This window comes from Sus scrofa, chromosome 2, assembly GCF_000003025.6.
Source record: "Sus scrofa isolate TJ Tabasco breed Duroc chromosome 2, Sscrofa11.1, whole genome shotgun sequence".
Taxonomy (NCBI): Eukaryota; Metazoa; Chordata; class Mammalia; order Artiodactyla; family Suidae; genus Sus; species Sus scrofa.
The window spans coordinates 47,559,795-47,584,680 of record NC_010444.4 but is presented as its reverse complement, the minus strand read 5'-3'; the positions used below and the strand labels follow the sequence as shown (position 1 = coordinate 47,584,680).

Sequence of the window (24,886 nt, the reverse complement as noted above, 5' to 3'; positions counted from 1 at the left end):
TTTTTTTTTTGTCTCTTTGCCATTTCTTGGGCCGTTCCTGCGGCATATGTACATTCCCTGGCTAGGGGTCGAATTGAAGCTGTAGCCGCTGGCCTACACCAGAGCCACAGCAATGCAGGATCCAAGCCTCGTCTGCAACCTACACCGCAGCTCATGGCAACGCCGGATCCTTAACCCACTGAGCAAGGCCAGGGATGGAACCTACAACCCCATGTCCCTGGCGGCTACAGCTCCGATTCGACCCCTAGCCTGGGAACCTCCATATGCCGTGGGAGCGACCCTGGAAAAGGCAAAAAAGCCAAAAAAAAAAAAAAAAGTTTTAATTTTTTCTATTATACTTGATTTACAATGTTCTGTAAACAAAGAGATTTGAAAAAATATAAAAATACATCTTTTGGCTGACATCAGGGGAGATAGAAAGTTACTAGTTGAATTTCAACAAAAGCTTTTCATGGTTGGTGGATAGAGTAATAAAAATAGATACTTGCATTAGTAAGAGTAACCAAAGATGTACTTATTCCATTAGGATCTACATTATCTTTGTGAGTTATCCCCCCCCCCCCTTATAACAGCCCATTAAAACAAAGTACAGAAATAACCTGAACATTGAATCATTTTAATAGCTTTTCACAAAGTATTACAGATTTTTAAAACCATGGAAACCTAGTCAATTTTATTGTTTCCACAACATTGTTAGTGAGAAAAACAAGGATTTTTAAAAAGACAATTAATTTAGAAAATAACTTACAATTATTTTAAATGTTTATTTCATCTTTTTCTTATCCTTTATTATGCTTTAAAAATGTTTTGTCATACACAACAGGACGTGTATATAACTTACGTAAGAATACAGCCATCTTTTTTTCCCCTTGGTAATAGAAATCTGCACTCAAAAGAAGTTTGGAGAGAACAGGTACGGGTAGGGTAGTAATGGTGTAGGTGTTAGGAACGTGGTGGGATTATGTTATCTAAGCATGATGTAAAATCGCTGTACCGTGGAAGTCTTCATGAAGGACGTCCCATCGGGTTTTCATAAAGGGAGGTTTAAGGAACTAGCAGGAATTGGGAAAATAACTATTGCAAAGTCTGTTTCCTCTAAAACAGAGCACAAGGCTTACTGCCAGAGGAGATTCAAGTACTCTAAAAACATTTTAAAAGAGGCTCCTAGGTGCAAACTGCAGCCCTACTCTCTATTCTGTCTAGAACAGCCCCAGACTTGAACCTGTCCGAGAAGGAAGTTCCCTGAAAAGGCCAGGAGAGTGTGTCTCTCTGAGGGAGGGGGGAGAGGGAAGGGTTGGGGAGAGAGTAATACCACTTTTCTGAGCCCTGGGCTGTCGCCTTCCCAAGCCGGAGAACGGCCTTGGTCTCACGAACGGGGTCCATGGGGAGGGTGGGGAGAGGGGAAAAGAAAACGTAGTCCTTTCTGGCTGGGACCGTGTCCGAGGGCGGAGGCCTGGTTCTTTTCCAGGCAGAGGCTGAGGGTCTGTGAAGAGGGGATGCGTTTTGGCGCTTTTCGAACGGGAAGGAAGGGCAGTGTTGGTAGTAAGGCCAGAAGAGCGGCTTGATGGGCAGGGACTCCGAAGAGCCCAGGAAGGCATGGAGGACCCTAAGGCCTGGTCTTTCCCCGCCGGCAGAGGGAGTCCCGAGATGGACAGTCCAGAATCCCTCTACGAAAAGCGTTTGCCTGGGAGCTCACCTAATTTTATACATCCCGAGGCTGAGTAAAAGCGGAGGTAATTAGACGCGAGCGACAGCTGTATCAGCACCTTGAGCGCTGAGATAGGGGCCCAATGGCCCGAATTCTCGCGAGAGCGACCGCCGCCATTTTTCCATTGATTGCAGCGGGCTGGGGGAGGGGCCGAGGACGAAGACGACGGCGGCGGCGACGGCGGCGGCGGAGCCTTGGGTCGGTGTCTGCGCGCTAGTGTCTGAGGCCCAGGTTGAGGCCTCCGCGGTAGCCCGAGCGCAGCTGGTGGAGAGGATGACTGCCGCTGCCGTTCGCTCCTGAGCTTGAGAGCCGCCGCCACCCTCCCCCTCCCCCGGCAGGGCGGAGAGGAGCGGCCAGCGTCTGAGCGATGGTGCCTGGCGAGGAGAACCAACTGGTCCCGAAGGAGGTGAGAAGCCTGCGGAGGAGGCTAGGCCCGAGGCCTGCGGCCGCTTCGGCAGCGCAGGCGGGGGCAAGGGGCCGGCTGCGGGCGCTGCTCCTGGGCCCGCCCGCCTGTAAGGGGATGGAGGGTGTGTGGTGTTGGTGGCCGGGGTGCATGGTGGGTGCGGCGAGCTGTTGTGAGGGGACCAAAGGAGCAGAGCCCTCTCTCCCCACGGGTCTGTGGGGCTGGACAAATAAAGGAGCGGACTGGAAGGAATGAGATCCTGCTTTGGGGGAGAGGGTGACGTTTTAAGTACTTATGTAGCATGTCGAGCCAATATAGGTAATTTCAAAGGAAAAATTCTGGAGCGGGTTGCTGATGAGCACGACAGGGTGACGGTGCTGCTTCTGGTTTTGACAGTGGCAGTGTATAGCTTTCAGGACTTGCGAAATCTACACCCAGCTTGAGTTCTGTGGGAGGGCTGCTAACTGTTGTGACTTTTTTGAACTCCTGTTACTTACTTGGTAGTACTATGGGCCTGCCTAAATGGGGCCTACTGAAGATCATTGAAAAGTAGTAGATGTGACTTTCACGTAAAGGTAAGAGATAACGAAGCATTACCATATGGAGAACAGAATTACCTTTTGTACTGGGGTTGTGTATGCCAGCTTGCGTGACTTCTTAAATTCTTAAAAGCAAGTGATATGAGAAGGCTTGACTTCTTGGCTTCTCTTGAATAGTAGGAGAAGATTAATGGTAGAATGCAGCACTGGCCAGTGAATTTCAATATATTAATAGTATCTCTGTTGGCTTTTATAAATATCTTCAGCTATCCAAACGTGTATTTTTAACTGGTTGATCATCAGGCGAATGCTTTGAATTTTTATTTCTTATATACCTTAAATAGAGGCAAGTGTCAGTTCAAATTAGCTGTGTTGGATCTTGATATTTATGGGTGATATTCATTAAAAATGCTTAAATTTTTTCTCCTTTTTTGGTTGCTTTGTAGCAATTTGTTGCTATTTGAGCAAGCTCTGACACTGCAGAAGTGTTAATGATATGAATATTTTCCCAACTTTATCAGATGATAGTTTTTTTAAGAAACTCAGTTATCATGTGTCAGTTTATTTATCAAGCACCACCAACTCTGCAAAGCAGATAAACAGATGAATTAATCAGAATTTTTGCCTTAGGAGCTTTTAAAGCTACAAAGGAAGGTAATGCTTTTATTCATTGAGTTTCAGGTAGGGGCTAGGTATTTTTTTACAGAAGTAAATCTTATGGTAGGATGGAAGTGATAGGTGCTATGAGAGAGATATATACATGCTTTTTCTTTTAGAGTTACATAGAGCTGGTTTTCATTCCTATGAAAAGAAAAGTTAGTCCTTTCTTAATTTATTGACCATTAGAAAATATAAGGGGAACTTTGCTTTAAGAAAATCAATATTAGATTTATTTCCCTAACAATTTGATTTGTAGAAACATCATATAAATACACATCTTCACAGGAACATACTGCAATGCTGCTTTTATCTTTGGATTTTAAAGGTTAAATGCCTCTCCTTTAAAACTCCCTTACCTGAGGCTTCAAACTCATCCTGACTTCTGACCTTTTTTTTTTTGGTTTACATTTTCTGGACCATATGCATTTATTTTCTGTTCCCTAGACTCATCTTCGGTCTTTTCTTTGCCCCTGTCTTCTTTCATGATTTGTGGAAGCATGCACAGTACTCTCAAATCTTGAGCCTGTCACTGAAGTCCTTGCCTTTTTTAGCTAACTAATTAGTTAATTCTTTTTTTGATGGCCATACTTCTCTTTTTGAGTTCTTGTTTCTTTTCCTCGATTTTCTTTTGCATTTGATACTTAAAAAGTTCCTTGATTTTAGTAATACTGTACCTTGGGACCTTTTTTCCCTGTTTGTCCTGTCTGCCCATTTAGTCAATGTTTTTTTCTTCCTTTCTGTGTCCTTAGTGATCACTTTTGTCTTTGTTGTCCCCTGCCTGGTCTTTTTAAGAAGTGGAGTCATACAGTGCTAAGGCTGAGAGAGTGCATGGTGATCATCTAAAAAGTTAAACTGCTTCACTTTTACAGATGAAGAAATTAGGACCAGAGGATTGAAAGTGACTTGTTCAGTGTCATTTAATGAGTAAATGACAGAGCTAGGACTAGAATTCACATCCCCTTGATTATACTCTATTTTATAGATCCCTCCTTGTAACCTAGAGGCTCTGTAAGGATAGTCTGTAACTAAGTACATGTACTATGTGATAATAAATTACAGAATCAAAAAATGTCTTGCTTCTGTGCTAATGGTTTATTATCAACAATTTGGAGGTTTTTTGTTTTTTTTTTTTAAGGGAATCTCTGACCCTTACTAGATTTAGGTTAAGTGTGTGCATCCATGTGTGTGTGCATGCATTTGTTGAATGAATAATATGTTATTCTGGTCTCTGAAGTTCAAGGACAAATGTACCTTAGAGGACTGCTGAAAAAGGCAGCTGGTTAGTGTCATACAGGGCTTGGCAAACTCCAATCCCTGGGCCAAGTTCAGCCTACAGCTTGTTTTGTTTGGCTCATGAGTTATAAATGAATTTTACTTTTTCAAATTATTGAGAAAAATCAAAACAGTAATAATCTGTCACACATGGAGATAAATGAAATTCAGATTTCAGTATTGATAGATAGATAAAGTATTATTGGAACACAGCCATGGCCATTTATTTACTATTGCCTATGGCTACAGCAGAGTTGAGTAGTTGATACAGATGCTGTATGTGGGATACATTTGAAACTACTTAGCTTGGTGTCCAAGGCCTGGTACAGTTTGATTTTGGCCACGATCTGCCCTTTCAGCTTATCTCTTCTCTCTCAAAACAAGTTTTTAATGCAGCCAAACAGGTTTTTCTCAAACTTGCTTTTCACTTCCATTTGTGCTGTCTCCTCTTTCCTACTTTTGTGCACTGGTTCACAACACTTATACACATCTTTCCTTAAGTACCTCATGTCTCATTTATTCTAAAAAGCCTTTTCTGACCATTTTAACCTCAAGGATTTCTCCCTCTTAGAAGACTTTTTGGCAATTAATAAATAGTGCTTTGTGACATCTATTATGGTCTCGAACTGTATTTTATTATTCATTATGGGTTTATTTCTGTTTTTATTATTATGGATTTCTTGACAGCAGAGATCTTTGTGTGTTTCTCCCTCTGTTTTGTTTTTACTGTATATATTACAGGTCTAGGACAGTGCCCTTTCTGAAGCAGATCTTCAGTAATATTTGTTGATGTGGTTACAGGGTTGCAGGGAGACTTAGAATTCTAATCAGTTTCCCGTGCTTGGATATTTTCTACATTCAGTGGCAAGCTGTATTCCATCCTTTGCTTGAATACCTTCATGACTAATCTCTGATAACATTTTTGACTTAGAAGGGATCTGTTATTTTAAGATTTTGATTTGAGAGAAGCCTAGATCTCTATGGCTGCCATCTTTTTGTAGCTGCCTCTGGAGAGATCTTTTAAAATTTATTTTAATCTTCTTTTACTTTTTGGCCTTGCCTGCAGCAGGTGGAACTTCCCGGGGTAGGGATCAGATCCACGTCATAGCAGTGACCCATGCTGCTGCCATGACAACATTGGATCCTTAACCTGCTGCACCACAAGAGAACTTCCATGAATATTCTTTTAATTCGTATGGCTTCAACCTTTGATTGTAATTTATACATTTATATCTCTAGCCCTGACCTCTCTTCTGAGTTCAGATTTCTACCTGCATCCTGGGTATCTCCACTTGGTTGTACTTTAGGACCCTCAGATTAAATATGTGTAATATCAATCATTTTTCTTTCCTCACTCTTTCTCATGTCCTCTCAACGTAATTCTCTGTATTCTCCTGTTGAGTTAGTGTTATCACCATCTGTTTGTTTAAGTTTTAACATTTTTTTTTAAGTCCTTCTTTTTCCTTTTTCATATAGTTAGGTCATCACTTGGAAGATACCTCTTACCTTTGCCTTTCTCTTCCTGGCTCTGCCTCTTTTTCTCATTCACACATAACCCTCCTAAATGGTCTCTGCTTCTAGGCTCTTTTCTTTCCTAACTATCCTCTCCACCACTGTCATTACTTTCTAAAACACATGAGCTTATGACTTAACATGTTTTACAGTTTGTAATTATTACCTTCTGACTGCAAATTGAATACTTGGTACTATTTATAGACACTATGTGCTGGACACTATGCTGAATAATTTGCACACTTATTTAATATCTATGACAGTTCTTGAAGGCAGCTCTTATCTTTCATTATCTATTTTGTAGATGAAGGAAGTAAGACTTAAGAATATGTAACTTGCTCAGAGTTGTATAGCTATTTGATTCTAAGTCAGTGTAGCCTTAACCAGTAGCAAAGTCCTTCATAATATATCCTCAATTGGGTTTGTTTTTTAAAATTAATTTTTTATCAAAGTTGTACATGCAAGCATTTAAAAGTTAAGGTCAATAGCTCTGCAGGACTGTTTACAAAAATAGTAGTCCTCTGCAGATTCTCCCCCTGTCATTTCGGGCTCTCCAGAGGCAACCACTTTCAACTCATCCTTTTTTTTTTTTTTTTTCTCCTCATGTGGAAGTTCCCTGGCCAGTAATCCAACCAGTGCCATAGTAGTGACCCAAGCCATAGCAATGACAACACTGGATCCTTAATCCTTAATCAGTAGACCAGCAGGGAATTCTTCAACTCATTCTTTTACAGTTTTCCTTCTCTCTCTCTTTTTTTTTTTTTTGGCTGTGCCTGTGGCATAGGGAAGTTCCCAGGCCAGGGATTGAATGCCTTTGCCACAGCAGTGATAGGGCTGGCTCCTTAATCCACTGTATCACAAGGGAACTCCTATAGCTTTCCCTTTTGGTTTTTCAGTGAAGGGAATGTCTGTTGACTTCCCACAATGTAAGGTTTGGTTTACTGCTATCCCCAAACATAGGCATGCTTCTCAATCCTGCCCAGTCCTCCCGGTGTTGCCATATTGCAAGTTGTTTAGATATATCAGTTTTCAGAGTTTATATCAGTATGACTATAAGCTATTCACAGTTGAGCCATGTAGTTTACTGTGATTATTTTCCTTTATACAGAATTTTTCCATGAGCTAATATTTCCTACAACTTTGCTTTTGCTTAGTTTTCTATGTATTTGTCATTAATTTAGCAAGGTGGTTCTCCGCTGGGGGCCACCCAGAGGATATTGGTGATGTTGAGTAGGTGAGGGAGGGCAGGAGTGTGCTACTGATATCAGCTGAGCAAAAGCCAGCTATGCTGCCAAGCTTCATCCTACACTGCACAGGATAGCCTCCCACAACAAAAAATTATGTGGCCCACAGTGTCAATGGTGCCACTGTTGAGAAACCCTGATTTAGTCCAAGCACTCCAGTGTATAAATCTTGTGTATAAATCTTCTCCTTATTATGTTCAAACCTACCATTTTTTTTGATGAATTTCCTTGAATTGCAGTTCTTGTCTTAGATTTGCCTTTACAATCATCTTGGTAGTTACCCTCAAATCTCTTGTATTAGAGCGCCTGGTTCTATATCTGATGTCTTCATCTTTCTTTGCTTTCTCATTCTTGGGGGCACTTTCCGTAGCTTTCTAGATGGACTATAATTTTTTTGAGACTTTACATGTCTGAAAATGTTGTTTCTGCCCTCTTGCTATGATAATTTAGCTGGGCAGAGAATTTTGGTCAGAAATAATTTTCTCTCGGAATTTTGAAAACATTGCTCCACTGCCATCTTTTTTTTTTTTTTTTTTTTTTTTTTTTTTTCAGTGTTGTTGTTGAGACATCAGATACCTAGAAGATTTCGAATCTTATTTTTTTTCCCTGGAAGCTTGGAGAATCTTTTTTCCTAGAGTCCAAAATTCCTGTATTATCTGTAAAGGTCCATTTTCTCCATTTGTTCTGGGTTCAGGGTGGTCTTATTCACTCTGGAATTTATCAGTTCCAGGAAATTTCCTTAAGTAATTTCTTTGGTTTCTCCCCTTCATTTTCTCTATTTTCTTTCTCTCTTGAATTCCTATTGTTTAGGTATTGTACCTTCTGACTGGTTTATCAAATCCCCCCTGCTTTCTGGGAGATTTTTCTCAACTTTATCTTCTATTCTTCTACTAAAGTTTTATTCTGCTCTCATGTCTATAATTTCCAAGTACTCTTTTTTTCTGAAATAGTTTCAAATAATATCCTGTTTTTGTTTTATGGTTACAGGAAATTATTGGTAGTTTTCTTCTCTGCGTATGTTCTTTCCTCCAAATTTCCTTTTTCTGTTGTTTGCTTTGGGCTTTGTCTTTCATATTAGATGATTTCCTTAGATGTCTGGTATTCCTTGGAAGTCAATGCTTATTTAGAAGAGGGGCCTTAAAAAGCTGAATGGAACTGTACATTGACGTGTCTGGATAATTTCCTTGCAGACTCCCAGTGACATGTTTTTCTCTTTTGCTGGATTTATTTCCCAGAAAAGATTCCTGAACTTCTGCTTAGAGAGATCAAGCTTGGGCGCTGAGGAGGAAAAGGGGATGTGGGTTTCATAAGTACATGAATAAATACACTTTCATTTGATTCTCCAGTTTTCAGTATGGCAGCCCTCAAATTCGATTGAACCTGGTGTCCTCTACTCCAGAGATACCTTGTCTTATGCTCTCCTGAGATTGTTTAGTTCTTTGTGACCTAGGAAGGGTCAAAGAGTAGAAGAGAAAGAATCTGGGAGTTCTAATTGCTGCTGCCTCTTTTTCTTCTTTTCTTTTTTGGCCACCCTGCCGCAAGAGGAGTTCCTGGGCCAGGGGTGAGAACCGATCTGCAATTCCCAGGTCCTTAACCCATGTTCCCGGCCTTAATGAACCTGCATCCCAGTGCTCCAGAAACACTGCTGATCCCATCACGCTGCAGTGAAAACTCCTCTGTGTTTTGTTTGTTTGTTTGTTTTATTAGGGCTGCACCTGTGGCATATGGAAGTTCCAAGGCTTGGAAGCTGCAGCTGCTGGGCCTACTCCACAGGCCTAGCAATCAGTGCAGGATCCGAGCCATGTCTGTGACCTACACCATAGCTCAAGGCAAAGCCAGATCTTCAATCTACTGAGCATGGCCAGGGATCGTACCTGTATCCTCATAGATACTAGTCAGGTGTGTTACCACTGAGCCACAGTGGGAACTCCCTCTAACTGCTGCTGATTTTTTTTTTTAGGGCTGCATCCGTGGCGTATGGAAGTTCCCAGACTCGGGGTCGAATCGGAGCTATGCCAGTCTATGCCATAGCCATAACCATGCAGGACCCAAGCCTCGTCTTTGACCTACACCACAGTTCACGGCAATGCCAGGATCCTTAACCCACTGACTGAGGCCAGGGATTGCACCCTCATCCTCATGTATCCTAGTCGGGTTCATTAACCACTGAGCCAGGAAGGGAACCCCCTCCTCTAACTGCTTCTTAAGCAGACTTCAATCTCCTACTCTAGCTTGGACTCACTCTTGCTCCCAGAGTACCTGCAACTGCTAGTTTCTGAGCCTTTAATTTTTTCTTTCTTTCTTTAGAAAAAAATTTTTGTAATAGAATTTGGGAAAAGAATACACAGAGTTCCCATATACCTGTCATCAAGCGTCTTATATTAATGTGTTATATAACCATAGAACATTTATGAAAAATTAAGAAATTAACTTCAGTACAGTACTATTAAATATTCAAAATTTATTCAGATTTGACTAGTTTTTCCACTAATTTTGCTTTTTCTTCCAAGGTCCAAATTTAGGATCCTACATTGAATTTTGTCGTCCTTTCTTCTCAGTTTTCTTTTTTTTTTTTTTTTTTTTTTGTCTTTTTGCCTTTTTCTAGGGCCGCTCCTGGCATATGGAGTTTCCTAGGCTAGGGGTCGAATTGAAGCTGTAGCCACCGGCCTATGCCAGAGCCACAGCAACATGGGATCTGAGCCGAGTCTGCAACCTACACCACAGCTCATGGCAACGCCGGATCCTTAACCCACTGAGCAAGGCCAGGGATCAAATCGAAACCTCATGGTTCCTAGTCGGATTCGTTAACCACTGTGCCATGATGGGAACCCCTCAGTTTTCTTTTATTTGTGATAATTTCTCAGATTTTTCTTCTCTTTCATGACCTTGGCACTTTTGAACAATACTGGTCAGTTGTTTCTGTAGGATGGCTCTGAATTTGGGTTTGTCTGATGTTGTCTCATGTTTGGTTTGAGGGTATGAATTGAGGATATCACAGAAGTGATATGTCCTTCTCAGTGCATCATTTGCAGGGGCTGGGGGGACATGATACTAATATGTACTAGTAGTGAGGTTAGCCTTTGATTACGTGGGTCAGCTGGTTCTGCAAGGTTTCTCTACTGTAAAGTCACTATTTTCCTCTTTAATAATTACTAAGTAGTTTGAGACCATGCAGATATCTGGTTTCTGCTTAAACTCTGCCTGCTAATTTTAGTGTCCATCTATAGATCTTATTTCTGTTGCATTCTAATAGTGATCTTCTATTTTTCTCATTCTTTCTATATTTATTAATTGGAATTCTCTTGTGAGGAAGAGTTTTCCCTTCTTCCTCATTTATTTATTTATGCATTATAGATTTATGAATATTTATTCTTTGGATTATAACACCAATCTATTGTTATTTATTTTGTTGCTCAAAGTGTCCCAGTTTTGGCCAGGGAGGAGCTCTTTCTGGTTACCATGTGTGTACATCTTTGCTTTCGACTGCACCTGTGGTGTGTGGAAGTTCCCAGGCCGGGGATCAAACCCATACCACAGCATCAACTCAAGCCACTGCAGTGACAGCACTGGATCCTAAACCCGCAGCACCCCAAGGAAACTCATGGGCATTTCTTTACTTTTTGTGGCACCACATAATGCTTCCAACCATCTTATGTTTGCCCTGCCCCCACCCTTCAATCAGCTGCTTCTACAAAGAATTTAGACAGGTCTCATGGTGTAAATATAAATATGGTATATTTTTCCTCTAGGCTAACATAGGTTTCAGCCTTCTCAAGTGTAACAGTCATTACCCGTTGTTCTGCTTTCCAATTTCTAAAATTGTATTTCTGATTTCCTATGGATTTATGCTCTTTAAAAAATTTCTTTACTCTTATTTCAGAGATATTTTGGGAAGCTTTAGAGCTAAATGCTTTTATTCACTCTCTTCTTTAACCAGCAATTCTTTTTTTTTTTTTTTTTTTTATGTCTTTTTGTCTTTTTTGTCTTTTGTTGTTGTTGTTGTTGTGCTATTTCTTGGGCCGCTTCCGCGGCATATGGAGGTTCCCAGGCTAGGGGTTGAATCGGAGCTGTAGCCACCGGCCTACGCCAGAGCCACAGCAACGCAGGATCTGAGCCGCGTCTGCAACCTACACCACAGCTCACGGCAACGCCGGATCGTTAACCCACTGAGCAAGGGCAGGGACCGAACCCGCAACCTCATGGTTCCTAGTTGGATTCGTTAACCACTGCGCCACGACAGGAACTCCTAACCAGCAATTCTTGATGTTTTTGTTGTCCCCTGCCCCAAGCCAATTGTGTTTTAGCCATAGTTGACTACATTAATGACTGTTCCCGGATGTGCTATATGCTTTTATGTATCACTTCTATGTCCTTGCCCTGAGTGAATAATATAAAATTTTTTTTTTTTTTTTTTAACATCTGGTTTTTTGGGAGTTTAAATGTAAGTGCTTTCTTAGGATTTTTGCCCCTTTTTTCCCCATTTTTTTAGGGTTAGTCACATAAATGTTTTGTGTTGAAGTGCCAGATAATTTAATTTTTTGCCAAAATGGAGGGGAGAGGCTTATTGCATTTTCAGAGTACTAGTGTACCACTACCATTGTAACCCAAGGTGAAAGAAAAGATTGTATTGAAAATAGGGGGTTGTGAAAAACATAGCATTAAATATATATTTATATACTTTTGTAAATTAAGGTTCCAGAAGACATCTACTTTAAAAACTGATCCATCAGTATTAAGGGCCTTATTTAGTTCAGGCATCATGATAGGTGTCATGAGAGGCAGAGGCATTTTCTTTTATGGGGCTTATTACACAGAATTTTTTCTTTTTTTTTCTTTTTAGGGCTGTACCTGTGGCTTGAATGGGAGCTGTAGCTGCCAGCCACCACAGCCACAGCCACAGCAACTTGGGATCTGAGCTGTGTCTTCGACCTACACCACAGGTCGTGTCAATGCTGGATCCTTAACCCACTGAGTGAGGTCAGGGATTGAACCCGAATTCTCATGGACAGTAATTGGTTTCATTTCTGCTGTGCCGCAGTGGAAATGCCTACACAGATTTTTAAAGTGTCCAGTGTTGCTGCTTAAAATCTAATTTTGTACGAACATTCTCCAGTGTAAAAAAGTCTTATTGATGGCAAATGATTGACAAAAATGATGTGATCTATCATATCAGGATTCTTAAAGAACGAGTATTTCTCCTGAGCCTGGTCTTCTATGGGTATGATGGAAGAAGGGATGTTGTGAACCACACGGGAAGTCCAAGAAGGGATGGATATAGGTGTATTGTGAGTAAACAGATGTCCCCTCTCTGCCTTACCACATATTTCTCTTTGTCTCTAGGTGCAGGAGCAATAGTAATTAATTGCTCTAGTCTTTTGCTTAATGGAACTAAACTGAACCAAGCATACCTAAAGTAGCCATGGGTATGAACATTTCCATTGATGTATACTGTTGCCACAACCCACTGTTGAGAGATTATTGTGAGATATATGTCTTGAATTTTTGTTTTTTAAAAACAAGCTTTTAAAATCCTACCCTACCAGCAAAATCCAGCCCTTCTTACTACTGTAAGAAACCTTTCTTGATTCTCCTCTTTCAACCTGCTAGCATTTTTCTAACCCGGAAATCTCATAACACTGTATCTTTTGGCATTTGAAAATTTATACCCCTTTATTATAATCTAATACCTTTACTATTTGTGTTAATGCATTTATTACATTGGAAGCTCTTCAGAGTCAGGACACCCAGTGCCTGTGTTCAAAGACCAGGTTTATGATTTTGGGCAAGTTACTTAAGCTCCCGGTACCTAAGTTAAATGAGGAGACTATTAACTACCTTCTAGAGTTGTTGGAAACATTAAATGAGATAATACATGTAAAATGTCTTTCAGTTAATAAGCACTCTATAAATGATATCTATCATAATAAATGTTACTATCTTCATTACCGTTATTACCTTCATTCTGTATTCTTCCTAGGGGCCAGCATAGTGTGCTGTCTATTGTTGTCCAATAAGTATTTATTGATTAAATAAAAATAAAGTCATATTTTAGTTATTAAATATACTTTGCCATTTGAAGTCATAGATCTGATCTGACTTGTCAATATGAATCCTAAATGATTGTTAGATTTGACAGGTTCGTTTATATCATCAAACAAGACCCAGGAGTTCCCATTGTGACTCAGCGGAAATGAATACAACTAGTATCCGTGAAGATGCAAGTTCAATCCCTGGCCTTGCTCAGTGGGTCTAAGATCCGGTGTTGCCATGAGCTGTGGTGTAGGTTGCAGGCATGGCTCAGATCCTCAGTTGCTGTGGCTGTGGCATAGGTCGTCAGCTGTAGCTCTGATTCGACCCCTAGCCTGGAAATTTCCATATGTCTTGGGCACGGCCCTAAAAAGCAAACAAACAAACAGATAACAACAACAAAAACAAGACCTATTTTTATTGCTTTTTGATAATTGAAACATGTAACAGAGTACAAATATTAAAAAAAAAAGTTTGAGTCTAATGAGATCCTGAGGAAAATCAGTTTATGTAGATATTTGTCAAAATGACTTAATAGATTAGCAGGTTACTTTTTTTATAAGATTCAGTGTGAAATGTTGTTTTAAAGCAGGATCCGGAGTTCCTGTCGTGGCACAGTGGTTAACGAATCTGACTAGGAACCATGAGGTTGGGGGTTCGGTCCCTGCCCTTGCTCAGTGGGTTAACGATCCAGCGTTGCTGTGAGCTGTGGTGTAGGCAGACGCGGCTCGGATCCCGAGTTGCTGTGGCTCTGTCATAGGCCGGCAGCTACAGCTCCGATTCAACCCCTAGCCTGGGAACCTCCATATGCCACGGGAGCGGCCCAAGAAATAGCAAAAAGACAAAAAAAAAAAAAAAAAAAAAAAAAAAGTAAAGCAGGATCCATGTTAAGAACAGTTTGTTTCTGGGAGAACTTTATGTGTTTGATAGGTTTGATTTTCTGGAACTCTGTAATAGAACTAGTTGACATAGATAGAAGAAGCAATTAACATGTCTGTCCTTGTCAGTTGTATTACTGATGGTGCTTTAGATTTTTGCTATGTAATTGACTGCTATAAGACTTGCAGAATCATTCAAATATTAGCATAAATATAGTGACTTTCCAGTAGAGAAAAATTAAGGGCTAAGTGATGTAATTAAGAAAAAAGATCTGGATAGTTCCCTGGTGGCTCAGTGTGTTAAGGATCTTGTATCACTGTTGTGGCTTGGGTTGCTGTTATGTTGTGGGTTCAGTCCTTGGCCCAGGAACTTCCCCATGCCATGGGTGCAGCCAATAAATAAATAAATAGATAAATAAGAAAAAAAGAAAAAAAAAGATCTGGAATATAAATCTTTCTTTATACATTGAGTCCAGTGCTTTTGGTTTAGCTTTCGAACCACCATAAACCTCATTTATCACCTAAGTTAAATTTTCTAGTATAACCAGAGCATTGTAGTTTAACTATAACTACCTTTCTTGTTTTAAGTGATATTACCTATTCTTAATTTATTATAAATATAATTGTTTTTTTTTTGTTTGTTTGTTTTGTCTTTTTTTTGGGCTGCATCTGTGGCATATGAAGGTTCCCAGGCTTGGGGTCGAATTGGAGGTGTGGCTGCCAGCCTACACCCCAGCCACAGCAATGTGTGATCTGAGCCACATCTGTGACCTACACCACAGCTCATGGCAACACCAGATCTTTAGCCTCCTGAGCAAGGCCAGGGATCAAACCTTCGTCCTCATGGATACTAGTTGGTTTGTTAACTGCTGAGCCATGATGGGAACTCCCAAATTTTTCTTAATATAGATTTCCTGATGCTGTAGAATTCATTCAGTTAAGCATTGAGTTAGTAGCTGCCAAGAACCAGAGGGTCAAAGATGAATAAAGAAATCTGACCTAGTTCTAGAGGCTAGTCTAGTCTAGTCTGGGAGACAAAAATTTGTAATGAGATAAATGTGTAATGTGGAACCAAAGAGGAGGGATCCACTAGCTCTGTATAAGGGGTTTTGTTCTCACAAATAATACTTGAATTAGGTCACAAAGGGTGACTTGATTACCAGGTAAAGAATGAGGTAAGAGCTTTTGAGTTAAGAGAAATAGTACTTAAAACACAAAAGTCTGTAATGTATTTTATTTTATCTTTTTAAATCTTATTTCATCTTATTTTATTTATGGCTTCACCCATGGCATATGGAAATTCCGAGGCCAGCCAAGGATTGAATCTGAGCCACAACTGTGGCTTTCACTGCAAATGTGGCAACACTGGATCCTTTAACACTGCACCAGGCTGGGGATCAAACCTCTGCCTCTGCTGCAGTCAGATTCTTAACCCACTGTGCCACAGTGGGTACTCCCCATAATGCATTTTAGAAGCTGGGGATAGATGCATGAGGTCCCTGGGATTGAGTGAGAGAAGAGTTTTGGCAGATTGTGTCTCAAAATTCTAAAGGCTTTGTATACTTAGAAGTTGAGGTTTTTATTGTTTAGACATTAGGGGACAGAATTTTTTTTTTTTTGGGCAGAAAAAGTTAACAGATTTATTTATAATTTGTTATAAAGTAATTTTAATTGCTGAAATTTGTTCACTGAAACACTGTTTATTTGCATGAATGTTTTATGTCCTTGCATTAATATTAAAAGTTTACACATAAATGAAAATGGGGCAAGGGGGAATTTGCTGTAAAACCATTTTCTCTCACATGCCTTTTTTTTTTTTTTTTTCCCCCAATTGCAATCATATAACTAGGTACTTTTTTTTTTTTTCCTTTTTTTAATTGTAATGTTTCCCATCATAATGCATCTTAAGCACATTCTCCACATACGAGTTCTGCTGGTAGTATATCCTTTGGCATAATTGTTGCATATTTGATATGGATAACACAGAGATAGCTGTCTTCAAATAGGCTAACTGAATAGACATCATTTGCCTCCAGAAAAGTGCCAGTAGCTGCACTTTGGTAGTATAGATCTGGTTTGAAGTTCTGAACAATTTCTCACACTTGATACTAGAAGGGAAGTTTGCAAGTGAGAAGTTCAGTGTACTTCTGATTTTCAGGAAGGGACAGCTACAGTACAAGGCTTGTAACATTGTGGTTTCTTCACCTTTTCAGCATAGGGCACATTCTTAGGAGTGATTTTTGTAGCTGGCTGCTTTATTGAGTGCTTTACCACTGGCTGTTTACAGCCATTTGTCTTGGTAGGAGCCATATAGTATACAGAACTCCTTGTATACCCCCCTTCTTTTGGGCAGCTCAGCACGCTAGAAGTGGCACCGATGCTAGAGTGATGGCTCTGGTGGTGGCTACAGCAGCAGCGGCAGCAACTGAGAATACCACAAGGGATGTTTTTAATTAGAGGATTAATGAAATCCTCCCAAGGATTTTCCCAATGCCCTACAAATAAAGTTGACTTTAATATTTAACCAAGAGGAGCTCTTGATTACAACCCCAGTTCCAGGCTGCATTAGAAACCATAATTTTTGTATGACTTATCTGGTAAAAGATATATATTGTTTTAGCAAAATATACATAAGCTATTTATGAATTGATGTACATTTCTTCCATTTTATAGATATAAAATATCTGTATAATATCTATATAAGTTTTATAGATATAAACTTTTATGTGTTTAGATAATTTTGTTGCCTTTAATTTTTTTTTTTTTTTTTTTTTGTATTTTCTAGGGCCGCACCCATGGCATATGGAGGTTCCCAGGCTAGGGGTCTAATCAGAGCTGTAGCTTCGGTCCTTCACCAGAGCCACAGCAACTTGGGATCCAAATCATGTCTGCAACCAACACCACAGCTCATGGCAACGCCAGATCCTTAACCCACTGAGTGAGGCCAGGGATCGAACCTGCAACCTCATGGTTCCTAGTCTGATTCATTAACCACTGAGCCACGTAATTTTAACACTAAGTCATATAATTTATTACTTTATTTATAGCACTTTGTGGTAATGAAAGGGAATTGGTAGAAAATTAGATAACTAATGATGAAGTCTCTTATTAAAAGATACTTAAGAAGTAATTGGTTTAATTATGACATTTTAAACTCACGTCTTGAGATATTTATTATTTATTGTTTACCATTAATATAACACAAATGATTTTAAGAATTCTAAGGAAAACAGACATGCAGAAAACGTCAATTTAGAAATATTATTTAACACTGGAAGGGAAGGTAATAGGTATTACAGCCCCTTCATTTTTAGGTAAAGAAAATATAAAGGAAGTAAAAGCTTCATAACTCTCTTAATGTCTCACATAGTGAAGGAGCTGGAATGAGACTTTTTTTGGAAAAGTCGAATTTACTGAGGTATAGTTTATATACAGTAAAATTTTCCCCTTTAAGGCATAGAGTTTTATGAATTTGTACTCATTTATATGGTTGTATAACTACCACCACAATCAAGATATGGAATATCTGAGTTCCCTGGTGGCCTAGCAGTTAAGGATGTGGCATTGTCTCTGCTGTGGTTTGGGTCTTCGGTAACACAGGTTTGATCCCTCCTGAGAAACTTACACATGCCTCTGGCATGGCAAAAAAAAAAAAAAAAAAAAAAAAAAAAAAGATATAGAGTATCTCCATTATCATTATCTTAAAATAAAAAAGTTTTCTCAAGGCTCTTGGAATCAACCTCATCTTCTACGTCAAGGCCCTGCAACTACTGATCTGTCTTCTACCCTCATACTTTGCTTTTTCCTCATGTAACTGGAGTTTATGGTATGTAGCATTTTTCCCCCTTTTTTTAGGGCTGCACCTATGGCACATGGAAGTTGTCAGGCTAGGGGTCTAATTGGAGCTACAGCTCATATTCATATGATTCATATTAATATGGAGCTTCAGCAGCTGTCTTCATATGGTCAGTGCATGTTTAACTTTGTACGAAACTGCCAAACTTCTCTGAAATGGCTGTACTGTTTTGTATTCCATTCAGCAATGTGAGCATTCTAGTTGCTCTGCCTCCTTGTTGGTAGTAGTCAATATCAATTTATTTTCAGCTTAGTGGTTTTTTTTGTTTTGTTTTGTTTTGCTTTTTAGGGCCATGTGTGCAACATATGGAAGTTCCCAGGCTAGGGGTCAAATCAGAGCTACAGCTGCCAGCCTATGTCACAGCCACAGAAACCCAGGATCAGGGCCACATCTGTGACCTACACCACAGCTCACAGCAATGCCAAATCCCCGACACACTGAGCAAGGCCAGGGATTGAACCTGCATTCTCATGGATACTAGCAGGATTCGTTTCCACAGTGGAAACTCCCTAATTCGCATTTCTTAATGACTAATGATGTAGAGTATCTTTTCATGTGCTTGAGTTTTTTTTTTTATTATTAAAGCCTAATTTTGTTTTATTCATTTTTTATTTTTATTTTTTGCTTTTTAGGGCCACATCCATGACATATGGAAGTTCCTAGGCTAGGGGTTGCATCAGAGCTGCAGCTGCCGGCCTACACCACAGCCACAGCAACTCAGGATCAGGGCCGCATCTGTGACCTACACCACAGCTCATGGCAGTGCTGGATCATTAACCTCCTGAGCTCGGCCAGGGATCAAACCTGCATCCTCATGTATCCTAGTCAGGTTTGTTACTGCTGAGCCACAGTGGGAACTCCCGTAAAGCCTGATTTTCAAAACTCATATTTGAGTATTACATGTTTAAAGTTTTGCTAGTGATTATAGGAGAGAGGGAAGTAAAGATTACCTATTCTGAAAGAGTTTATGATTTACAAAGAGAAAACTGATCATTGTGTTAAAGAGTAATTTTGATAGGCTTTTTGAGAAAGGGGTTCATATAGTAGCTGTCTGGTGAAAAAGATAGTGGTTTGGAAATGAGAAAACTCATTGTTTGACTTTGCCTTATTAGTTGCTTAACTTTTCGGGGCCTTTTTATTTTTCTCCTTCCTTATTTCATCTCCGAAATCAGGGAGTTGGACCAGACAAGGTATAAGATTTGTCTCTAAATTACATAAATATTTAGCAGTAGGTTTTTAAATTTTATAAGAAAGCCATGCCATCAGAAAACAAAAGATCTTTGCAGATTTTTCTTGTCTGATGAAATCTCTGTTATCCAAGAAAGATCATCTTTTGAATTTTAAATAATATAAATTATAATATAAATTTTATTATAGTTGAGAATTACATATTTGCCTGTTATAAGGATGGTAACTGATGGTGCTATGATAATAGCTTTTATATGATATTTTATTAATATTTTTTAATTTATAGAGCATTTTCAGGATATTCTTTTGATCTTCAGAAAAACTCTTTGTGGACGCTGAGAGTCAGAGATAAGTGATTTGTATAGGATTACACAGCAAAAGAAAAGTAGCCATCCTGACCTTAGGGTTCTAGCCTAGATCATTTGTGTCTGCACTACATTGCTCTTTGCGCTATAGTCTACCTGAATAGGACATGAACAGTCTTTAGTTTTAAATAACCTTAACATTTTTTCTTCAGTTGTATAATTTCATGTTCAGGTTATTGTAAAATTATTATCCATGCTTCTGAGTAAAACATGGTAACAGTATAAACTTGCTTCCTTGATTTAGAAATAATGCAGTAGAACATTCAAGACTTGTAAACAAGTTGGTTGTGTTATAAGCTGAGTCACTGCTTTTCAACAACAGCCTACTCACAGAAGAAAGCTCATCTGTAATCAGAAATAAAGATAGCAGAAATAGTAAAGGGCATATTATATCCTCTCCTGAGAGTAGTTTGTTTAGTTTCTCAGTTTAGATACGTAAGCATTAGTGGGTTAACCATTACCATTACCAGTAGTAGAACAACTATTAAAAGAAGTATGGCAATGGGAGTTCCCATCATGGCTCAGCAGTAATGAGCCCATTTAGTGTTCATGAGGATGCGGGTTTGATCCCTGGCATGCTTGGTGGGTTAAGGATCTGTCATTGCCATGAGCTGCGGTGTGCGTCGCAGATGCGCTTGGATCCGCATTGCTGTGGCTCTGGTGTAAGCCAGCAGCTGCAGCTCTGATTTGACCCCTAGCCTGGGAACTTCCTTCCGTATGCCTCAGGTGTGGCCCCTAAAAACCTTAAAAAAAAAAAAAAATGGCAAAAGTGGGAATAATTTTAGGATAGAGGTGAGAAGAAAAATAGTATCATTGTAATTTTTTTGGCCCCATTCCCACTGCATGCAGAAGTTTCCAGGCCAGGGATTGAACCCAAGCCATAGCAGTAACAATGCTGCTGGATTCTTAGCCCACTGTGCCACCCAGGAACTCCTCATTATAATTTTAATGACAAATATTTCAACATTATAAAGTCATCAGAAAGTCTGTATTTATTAGGAAATCTGTTGTTATATGTGACCTTAGGCAAGAAAGTCACTTCAGGCTCTGAATTTCATCTTATTCATCTGTAATATAAGGAGCTTATCTGATGTCTGAAGGTCTATCCATCTTTAAGTATATATTGTAATTCTGTACTATATGTGATGAGTGGTCTGTCTGGTTGTATATTAACTGTCAAGTATGTTGATCTTAGTTAAATAGATTGTAAACTACTCTTTTAAAGCCCTGAAACTTTACATTGTTACTTTTCTACTAATTGAATTAGTACTTGATGTAATTTGTTATAGGAAAAATGCTACATAGTTTTCAAAGAGTTTTATATATTTAGTTTTCTAGTAATATTGTGGGTGTTCTGGGAGCTTGTTTTGTGGGTAGAAGGAATAAGAATGCAGGAACCTGAGGGACACTAATACTAGAATGTAAAGGCAGGTATCAAAGTGTATATTTTTAAAAGATTTTAAAAACAAATGTCCTGTGTTGACAGGCAGTTGTATTTTATATTAGTTTTAAGTTCAGAAAATCCATTTATCATATATTAAATAAGTACCTGTTAATATTGCAAATTAGCTTATTATAGAATTTGTATTCAGTGTTACAGAATATTGGATAGAGTTCTCTGTGCTATGTAGCAGGTCCCCATTGACCAGTCATTCCATATACCACATTTTTTGCATTTGCCAATCCCAAACCCCCAATCCATCCCCCTGTACCTCTCACCTTTGGTAACCATAAGTTTGTTTTCAAAATCTGTGAATCTATTTCTGTTCTGCAGTTAAGATCATTTGAATGGGTTGTTTGTTTTTTGTTGTTGATTTGTATGAGCTGTTTATATATTTTGGAAAATAAGCCCATCGTTTGCAGTTATTCCTCCCATTCTGTAGGTTTTTTAGTTTTGCCTTTGGTTTCCTTTGCTGTGCAAAAGCTTGTAAATTTGATTTGGTCCCATTTGTTTATTTTTGCTTTTATTTCTATTGTTTTGGGAAATGGACCTAAGAAAATGTTGGTACAGTTTATGTCTGAGAATGTTTGCTTTTGTTCTCTTCTAGGAGTTTTATGGTGTCATGTCTGATAAAGTTTTTAAGCCATTTTGGGTTTATTTTTGTTTATGGTGTGAAGGTATGTTATTCTAACTTTATTGATTTACTTACAGCTGTCTAGCTTTCCCAGCATCAATTGCTGAAGGACTCTTAATTGCATGTTTTTGCCTCCTTTGTCCAAGATGAATTGACTATAGGTGTTTGGTCAATTTCTGGGCTCTCTATTCTTTTACTTTGATTCATATATCTGTTTTGTGCCAGTACTACACTGTTTTGATTACTGTAGCTTTGTAGTATTGCCTGAAGTCTGAGGGATATACCTCGAGTGTTGTTCTTTTTCCTCGTGTTGCTTTGGCGATTCTATGTCTTTTATGGTTCCATGTAAATTTAAGGATTATTTGTTCTAGTTCTGTGAAAAAAGTGTCATGGATAATTTGGTAGAAATTGCATGAAATCTATGGATTATTTGGGTAGTATGTTCATTTTAACAATGTTACTCCTTCCAATCCAAGAGCATGGGATATCTTTCCATTCTTTGAGTCATCTTCAGTTTCCTTTATGAATGTTTTATAATTCTCAGCATATAAGTCTTTTACCTCCATGGTCAAGTTTGTTCCTAAGTATTTTATTTTTGGGATGCAATTTTTAATTTTAATTAAAAAATTTTTTTGTTTCAGTTGATTTACAAATTTCTGTCAATTTCTGCTGTATAACAAAGTGATCCAGTTATACATATATATATATATATATACACACACACTCTTTTTCTCATATTATCTTTTATCATGTTCTATAACAAGTGATTGGTTATAGTTCCCTGTGCCATGTACAGCAGGACCTCATTGCTTATCCATTCTGAAGTAATAGTTTACATCTACTAACCCCAAACTCCCAGTCCATCCCTCCCCCCTGCCTGCAACCACACATCTGTTCTCCTTGTCTTTGAGTCTGTATTCTCCTCTGTAAATAAGTTCATCTGTACTATATTTTGGGTTCTACATATAAGTGATATCATATGGTATTTGTCTTTCTCTTTCTGACTTCCCTTCTTTCACTTACTGTGAGAATCTCTAGTTCCATCCATGTTGCTATAAATGGTATTATTTTGTTCTTTTTATGGCTGAGTCGTATTCCATTGTGTATATGTACCAATGTCTTTTCATCTGCCAGTGGACATGTAGGTTGTTTCTATGTCTTGGCTGCTGTGTATAGTACTGCAGTGAACGTAGGGATGCATGTTTCCTTTTCACTGAAAGCTTTGTCAGGATATATGCCTGGGAGTGAGATTGCTAGATCATATGGTAGTTCTGTATTTAGTTTTCTGAGGAACCTCTGTTGTGTTTTTCATAGTGCTTGTACCAGTTTACATTCCAACCGAGAGTGTAGAAGGGTTCCCTTTTCTCTACATCCTCTCTAGCATTTGTTATGTGTAGACTTAATGATAGCCATTCTGACCTATGTGAGATGGCACCTCTTTGTAGTTTTGATTTACATTTCTCCAATAATGGTGTTGAGCATCTTTCATGTGCCTATTGTCCACCTGTATGCCTTCTTTAAAGAAATGTTTATTTAGATCTTCCACCCATTTTTCAATCGGGTTGTTTGTTATTTTGCTCTTGATTTGTATGAGTTGTTTGTATGTTTTGGAGAGTAAGCCCTGGTTGGTTGCATTGTTTGCAACTATTTTCCCCCATTCTGTAGGTTGTCTTTTTTTTTTTTTTTTTTTTTTTTTAAGGTTTTCTTTGCTGTGCAAAAGCTTGTAAGTTTGATTAGGTCCTTTGTTTTCTTTTCTTTTTTGGGGGGGGGTGCACGGCAGTATATGGTGTTCTCAGGCCAGGGATCAGATCCGAGCTGAAGCTGCAACCTAAGCTGCAGCTGTGGCAATACCAGTCCCTAACCCACTGTGCCAGGCTGGGGATTGAACCTGAGCCTTAATGCTCCCAAGATGCCCCATTATGCCACAGCTGGAACTCCTTCATTGGTTTATTCATTTATGTTCCTGTTGCCTTGGGCGACTGATCTAAGAAAATATTTTTTGCGGTTGATGTGAGGGAATGTTTTGTCTATGTTCTCTTCTAAGAGTTTGATGGTGTCTTGTCTTAATGTTTAAGTCTTTAAACCATTTTGAGTTTATTTTTGTTAACGGTGTGAGGATGTGTTGTAGTTTCATTGATTTACATGCAACTGTCTAGTTTTTCCAGCACCACTTACTGAAGAGACTGTCTTTTTCTTATTTTTATATTCTTGCCTCCTTTGTTGAAGATGAATTGACCATAGCTGTCTGGGTTTATTTCTGGGCTCTCTGTTCTGTTCCATCGGTCTGTCTGTCTGTTTTTGTACCAGTACCACATTGTCTTGATTACTGTAGCTCTGGAGTATTGTCTGAGGTCTGGGAGAATTATGCTCCCATTTGTTTTTTTTTTCCCTCAGGATTGCTTTGGAAAATTTTGGATATTTTGTGGATCCATATAAGTTTTTGGATTCTTTGTTCTAGTTCTGTGAAAAATGTCATGGGTAAGTTGATAGAGATCACATTAAATCTGTAGATTGCTTTGGGTAATATGGCCATTTTACCTATATTAATTCTTCCCATCAACAGGCATGGGATATCTTTCCATTTCTTTGAATCCTCCTTAATTTCTTTGGTTAATGTTTTATAGTTTTCAGCATGTAGGTTTTTCACCACCTTAGGTTTGTTTCTAAGTATGTAATATTTGGGGGTGAAGTTTTTTTTTTATATTCCTTTTTTTTTTTTTTTTTTTTTTTTTTTGCTTTTTAGGGCCACACTTGCGGCATATGGATGTTCCCAGGCTAGGGGTTGAATCAGAGCTGTAGCCCCTGGCCTGCACCACAGCCATGGCAACGTCATATCTGAGCCTCCTCTGCAACCTACTTGTATTTTTTTTTTTCTTCTTCTTTTTTTGGTAGTTCTGCAGTATCAGTTGAGATTTCTCCTTTTCTATTTTTTACTTTATTTGGGTTCTCAGTCTTTTTCTTTTGGTGAGCCTGGCCAGAAGTTTGTCAATTTTGTTTACGCTTTCAAAGAACCAGGTTTTGGTTTTACTGTTTTTTTTTCTTTAATCTCTATTTCATTTATTTCCTTTCTGTCTTTATTATTTCCTTCCTTCTGCTGACATTAGGTTTTATTTGTTCTTCCCCCCCCCCCCAATTCTTTTAGGTGGCAGGTTAGGTTGT

General features: G+C 38.9%; 1 protein-coding gene across 3 annotated transcripts in view; it reads left to right on the top strand.

Annotated features, from left to right (window-relative positions):
- Nucleotides 788–24,886, top strand: part of USP47 (ubiquitin specific peptidase 47) — a 134,732-nt gene continuing 110,633 nt past the window's right edge. The window contains exon 1 of one of the 3 annotated variants that reach the window (XM_021083314.1): nucleotides 788–913. In XM_021083314.1, the coding sequence (XP_020938973.1) occupies nucleotides 803–913 (111 nt within the window). In that variant the 5' untranslated portion in view covers nucleotides 788–802. Of the gene's footprint in view, nucleotides 914–1,822; nucleotides 2,115–24,886 lie in introns of those variants that run through there. The other 2 variants (XM_021083316.1, XM_021083315.1) reach the window with 2 other exon arrangements.